This window comes from Nicotiana tabacum, chromosome 7 (assembly GCF_000715075.1).
Source record: "Nicotiana tabacum cultivar K326 chromosome 7, ASM71507v2, whole genome shotgun sequence".
Classification (NCBI taxonomy): domain Eukaryota; kingdom Viridiplantae; phylum Streptophyta; class Magnoliopsida; order Solanales; family Solanaceae; genus Nicotiana; species Nicotiana tabacum.
The window spans coordinates 25,300,668-25,307,442 of NC_134086.1; the positions used below are offsets into that span (position 1 = coordinate 25,300,668).

The following is a 6,775-nucleotide window of genomic DNA, read 5'->3' on the forward strand; positions in this document are numbered from 1 at the left end:
GTTGTAGTTCAAACAATTAGATCTGATAATGTAGGGGAGTTTGTGAACTCAAAAATGCAAGAACTGTGTAAATGTTGGGGATTATACATCAGAGAAGATGTATTTACCCACCCCAACACAATGGGGTGGCAGAGAGGAAGCACGTGCATCTACTCGAGGTTGCAAGAGCAATAAGGTTTCAAGGTCACACCCCTCTCAGACTTTGGGGTCATGGCATATTGGATGTAGCTTACGTGATAAACAGACTAATCTGTAGTTCTTGAAGGGAAATCACCTTATGAAGTGTGTTCTTCAACAAAAAACCTTCTGCAAGTCATTTAAGGACACTACGATGTCTTTGTTTTGCTATTGCATTACCAAAGGGAGATAAGTTTGCCAACAGGGCAAATAAGACAATATTTATGGGATATTCTAGTGTAACCAAAGGTTACATTCTCTATGACTTGGAGAAACATCTATTCTTTGCAAATAAGGATATCATTTTTAGAGAGAATGTCTTCCCATTTTAGCTTCAGTCAACAGAGATAGATAAAACAATAGATCCTTATCTCATACATGATGATAACAATTTGCCAGCAACTTCAACAATACTATGTCCCCTGTATTTAAGTCGACTACAACAATTGATCCAGTAACTGTCTCAGGAGATATCCTCCTAAATAATGACCCCCAGAATGTTTCACCTTTTGAAGATGTTCATGAGAATGAGAGCCTTTAGAATACCTCTACCTCACATGAGCCACCAAACTCAGATGAACATGTAGAGGTAATCTTTCCAGCCATAAGCAATATTGGCACTGGTGTCCCTATGAGGAGATCTTAAAAAGGCTCCAAGGAGCCTGTATGGATGACAGATTATGTCACCAACAAACCTTCTGCTAGCTCAATTCTGTATCCTATTAAAGACTCTGTCAACTATGATATATTATCATCATCTCATCATACATATCTTGGAGCTTTTTCAGCAATCATAGAACCTAAGAAGTTCCAGTAGGCCTCCCAAGATAAAAGATGGGTAGAAGCAATGCATGCAAAAATTCAGGTATTTACAAGAGAATAATACATGGAAATTGGTTAAACTACCGCCAGGAAAGAGACCTATAGAATACAAATGGGCGTACAAAGCGAAACTCAAGGATAATAGAGAGGTATAAAGATTTAAAACTAGGCTAGTAGCTAAAGGCTATAACCAAAGAGAAGATATAATGAGACATTCTCTCCAGTGGTTAACATAGCTACTGTCAGGACTGTTATTTCAATTGTTGCTATGCAGAATTGGTTTCTTTATCAACTAGATGTGTACAATACTTTATTGCAAGGAGACTTTCATGATAAGGTCTATATGGAGCTTCCACAAGGTTTTACTAGTTAGGGGGAGCAAGGTGTGGTCTGCAAACTTGTAAAATTCCTCTATGGGCTTAAACAAGCCAGTAGGCAGTGGAATCTGAAATTAACAAAAGCACTATTGCATTCTGGTTTTCATCAGAGTCACTCCATGTTCATCAAGTGGTAGGAATCAGACATTGTTGTGATTCTAGTTTATGTGGATGATATGCTAGTGACAGGAAGCAACCTACAGCTGATTGAATGTGTTATTTATAGCCCGTTTGGCCAAGCTGCAAAAATCAGCTTATTTTGAGAAGTGCTTTTTTTTTCAAAAGTGTTTTTCTCAAAAGTACTTTTGGTGAGAATCAGTTTGTGTTTGGCTAATTAGTTTAAAAAGCACTTCTGAGCAGCAATTAGTGTTTGACCAAGCTTTAAAAAATTGCTTCTAAGTATATTTTTCTCAAAAATGCTTCTCAAAAAAGTGCTTTTGGAGAGAAACTATTTTTTTCTGCTTCTCCAAAACTGCTTCTACTTCTCCTCAAAAGCACTTTTTTCCTTCTAGAAGCTTGGCCAAATACCTCAATTTTTGGCCAAAAGTGCTTTTGGCAAAAAAAAAAACACTTTTGGCCAAAAATAAGCTTGGCCAAATAGGCTATTAGTTACCAAATGTAAATGAAGATGGTTGAACAACACGTTCATAGGGCAGTGATCTATAGCTAATTGTTGATCATTAATCACGCGGCTTAATGGAACTGGTGGCTTAAAACTAAAATATATTAAAAGACCTTAAAATTTCATTCATATAATTCATATAATATTGAGACCAAAAAAGTCTACATGGCTTTGATCTAGTGGTGAGATAACAACATATAATATGTGGGTTAGGCGCATGTCATATTAAACTAAGTCTACATGGCTTTGATCTAGTGGTGAGATAGCAACGTATAATGTGTGGGTTAGGCGCATGTCATATTGAACTTTCCCTTATACAAAAATATAGCATTTAGTGAAAATGGTAAAAGGGTTGAGCCAATTATCCATCGTGTTTTGAACCTTATGACACTTGTGGGAATTTCTTAGTTAAAAAAGATGAGACACAAGAACTTGCGTTCTGATGGGTTGATCAATCAAATGTGATAAAAAAGAATAGCTAATTTAGAGAATCTAAGTTGAAATTAGAAATTAAAATAGTAAAAAATATGAAAAGATTATACATAAAGAAATAAAAAAATAAAAATAGAATTGATGAGAAGGTAAATATATTATTTAATTTAGTGAGAGAATTTTCCCTTGGCTTGAGCCAGTTCTAGTCACGGGATGACTTTTCTCTTACTCTTTTTAATTACAATCTCTCTCTGGTAACCGCTCTCCCTGTGGGTGGAGCCTTTTTTTTTTTTTGGATTTCTCACCAGGTATTCAATACCCATATTAGGGCCCGACTAATTCGGATTTGCGCCAGAAAAGCTCTTTTGGCTCCTAAACCAAATGTTCCTAAAAGTTTTATCCTATTAACTCATTAACAAAAGTATTAAAATTTGAAATATTTTATCAATAATTTATAAATATATATATTTACATACATTATATAGTAATATTTTATATTTTTAGTGCCTTAAGTAGTATTTGTGGCCTAAGGCAAGAGCTTCACTTGCCTTAGCCTAGAGCCGTTAAAATAGCACGAGCTAGCCAATTTTCGGGCTGGTCATTCAAAAATAGCCAGCGTTTGTAAAGTCATTGAAAAATAATTACTATTTTGCTGCAACAGGGACCGGTCCAGCATAATATACTGGAGATCAGTGTACCTGTGTATGAACTTCCAGCATATTATGCTGGAACTCCAACATGCAAAAAGTTCCAGCACAATATACTGGAAATTAGAGCAACTGTATATGAACTTCCAACATATTACTGGACTGGTATATTATACTGGAACTCCAGTATATTATGCTGGAGTTCCAATATACTTATGCTGGAACTCCATTATAATATATTGGAATTCAGTAGTATATTATGCTCGCGTATTTTCATTTTTGAATGACCACTTGTAAACTGGCTATTTTTGAATTTCTCCCCCTAGAGCCGCTTTCGGATATGAACCAAAGCCTAACTTTATTCAAATTTCATAATTGAGGCTTCAATAGAGCGAAACCAGACCCATTGGTCTGAATTTGAAAACTTGAGACACCCGATTTTCTAACTTCAGACCATCAAAGTGATTTTGAAGCGGCTAAACTTTAAATTCTTTGTAAAAATGTCTATTCTTTAAATAGATGTCTTAAAATCGGCTATTTGTGCACTTCGCCATGTTGATATAGAGAAAAAGTTCAATGCCTTTCGTAACAGTTGGTTTCTTTGCAATCGTTGATATGCTATAAGAAACTGAAGAGAAGACAATCAATAGGTGTGTTATAAACTCTTTGTTTCTCGTTCTTTACAACATACTTGCTGAGTTTCTGCGTGTTTATGTTTTTGTGTTGGAAATGAGGTGGAATTAATACGTGTATAGTTTGTAGTATGCATGAAGTAATTTTTCTCCATATCTGTGTTTGAAGGGATAATTAAGTGAATCACCAGTTGCAAGTTTGCAGCTGCTGTAAAGCCGTTAGTTTAATTGAATGCTAGGTGTTTGTTAAAATGTCTAGATGGCCGATGGGTGTGAGAACAAGATAAACATATTTTCCTGTTATTAGTTTTTTTTTTTTTGTTCCATGATGAACAAGTTATCACTTAAGTTACCATGTGTAGGAAATTGGACTTTTTTTTGTGATTACCGAGAAATCCTCGAGGGCCAGCTTGAACAAAACTCATTGGATAATGGGTCCGTCCCTCTACTGCGAGTATACCACTGAACCAAAGCCGGGGGGCAAATTGGACTGGCTATTTCTTGAGACTGTAACATGTGTCATAATACTTACTTTACTGGATACACCATCTATCTTGGAAACATTACTTCTAAAGTGTGGATTTCCGGGCAATTGCCTATTTGTGTGTAGAATTGTGATTAATCGTTCACTGATATTGTTGCCTTAACTGTTTTCGACTGCCAGGCCGAGTATGTTCTCCTGATCAGCTACATCTGCAAAGATGTGTGGACAAACCAGGCGACTTACATTATAAGAATATGCACGATGCTTGCAGTTAGTATATATATTAGTATGATCAATCATTATCAGCTAAAGCGATTAAAATAGTTTAGGATCAGGAAGTGGTTTAATCTACATTCTCTGCTCTGGTGGTTGTGCAGTAGAATGTATGCAATTGTAACATGTACTAGAGAATCTGGTAAAGCCACTAAGGGCGTTGAACCATTACCCCTAGAAACCTCAGACAAATGATCAGTATTTCAAAGGTAGCTGTGCTGGTTTGAAAGGAAGTATCATGTATTGGAGAAGTCTTAGGACTTGTTTCCTGAGATGAGGAATGGGAAAAAAAGAAGATCTTTTCACCATTCTAAATGATCCGAAAAGCAGTCAGCGAAACTCACTCTGCCTTAACGCCCTTCACACAAAAGTGCAGAACGCTCAACCACCTAAAAGAACTCCACTGCCAACTCCTCAAATTCTACCTCCCTGAAACTCCATCAGCCATTGCCCCACTTCTTTCATTTGCCGTCAATTCTAGCAATCCTTCTTTCTTTAATTATTTGCGTATTGTGTTTCAAAATCTTGGCTACCAAAGTACTTTTCTGTACAATACCATGATCAGAGGATACATGCAATCAGATTTGCCGATACCAGCAGTTCTATGCTACAAAGATATGCTAAGAAATAAGCTTATTGTAAATAATTATACTTTTCCGCCATTGATAAAGGCTTGTTCAATGATTTTAAATGAGTTTGGTCAACATGGTTTTTCAGTGCATGCCCATTTACTGAAATTGGGATTACAACATGACCGGTTTATTGTTGCAGCATTGATTGAATTTTATTCCCTAAATATCGAGATGGACAGAGCACGTATGTTGTTTGATGAAATTACCAACAGAGATGTGGTTATGTGGACCAGCATGATTGATGGATATGGGAAAATAGGGGAGGTGGGGAAAGCTAGATTGTTGTTTGATGAAATGCCAGAGAGAAATGTGATTTCTTGGAGTGCAATGATGGCAGCATATTCACGGGCTAGTGATTTTAAGGAGGTGCTTTGCTTGTATCGGAGGATGGAAGAAGACGGTCTTAAGCCGAACGAGTCTGTTCTTGTGAGTATTCTCACGGCTTGTGCTCATCTAGGTGCACTGGCACAAGGTCTTTTGGTACATTCATTTGCTAAGCATTATAATTACGAGTCAAACCCAATATTGGCTACTGCATTAGTTGACATGTACTCTAAATGTGGTAGAATGGAGTCGGCTTCATCAGTTTTTGAAGCGATGACTTATAAGGATAGTGGAGCATGGAATGCCATCATATCAGGCTTTGCAATGAATGGAAATGCAGTGAAATCGGTTCAATTGTTCGATAGGATGATAGCAAGCGGGAATCGGCCAAATGAAACCACTTTTGTTGCTCTGCTCTCTGCTTGCACTCATGCAGAAATGGTCGACGTAGGTCTTTCACTGTTTGCAAGAATGGGCAGTGTTTATGGGGTTGAACCCAGGTTTGAACATCGCGCCTGCGTGGTAGACCTGTTAGCAAGAGCTGGTAAGCTCGAGGATGCTGAGAAGTTCATTGAGGAGAACATGGGAGGGATAGAGAAAGCGGATGCTAATGTATGGGGAGCTTTACTTGGTGCTTGTAGGGTATATGGTAATGTTGAAGTAGGTGATAGGATATGGAGAAAGCTGTCTAACATGAAGGTAATTGACCATGGTACTTGTGTACTTGCATACAATATATACAGGGAAGCTGGTCGAGATGTAGAAGCTAAGTGTGTTAGGGAATTGATCGAGGAGATGAGGACAAAGAAGCAGCCTGGATGTAGCGTCATAGAGGTAAATGATATAGCTGAGAAATCCTTTGCAAGTGATTTATTACATCCTAAGTAACAAGAAGTCTGTAACTAGCTTAGTCGTTGCCTAATGTAATGTATCTTATTGATTGAATATGATACTAAATGGTCATATTATAGACAAAAGTAATGTGTTTCCCTTCTTTTGTTTTTCTTCTGAAACTAAGTTTCTCCATATTATGTAAAATGACCTGTGGAAATTGGTACTCAGATTCAGAGTGGTTCTTAATTCTTATGCTAAGCTATGTGGTTCCTAAGATTGCTGCCAACCAGATTGATTAATTACTTGAACAACCTGTACTGTCATTTGCTTCATTGCTTTCTTGTAGTTTTATGCTTTCTGGCCCATTATTACAAATTCAACAGTGTGTATCCGTGATGAAGTGTTCATAGTAAATCGAGCATCACACTATGGTTGATTTGTTTTAGATTCTCCCCCACCCCCTTATCTTTCCTTTTGTCTTCTCTTGTTTTATTTTCGACTAGTATCACCCATCTTTTG

The 6,775-nt window shown here is 37.1% G+C and overlaps 1 protein-coding gene across 1 annotated transcript; it reads left to right on the forward strand.

Moving 5' to 3' along the window:
* The first annotated feature begins 3,404 nt into the window (after window positions 1-3,404).
* LOC107828921 (pentatricopeptide repeat-containing protein At5g66520-like) lies at window positions 3,405-6,542 on the forward strand. Its single transcript, XM_016656313.2, has 2 exons — window positions 3,405-3,727; window positions 4,374-6,542. The coding sequence occupies exon 2, from the start codon at window positions 4,781-4,783 to the stop codon at window positions 6,308-6,310; it is 1,530 nt and encodes a 509-aa protein (XP_016511799.1). The 5' UTR covers window positions 3,405-3,727; window positions 4,374-4,780; the 3' UTR covers window positions 6,311-6,542.
* Window positions 6,543-6,775: the final 233 nt, after the last annotated feature.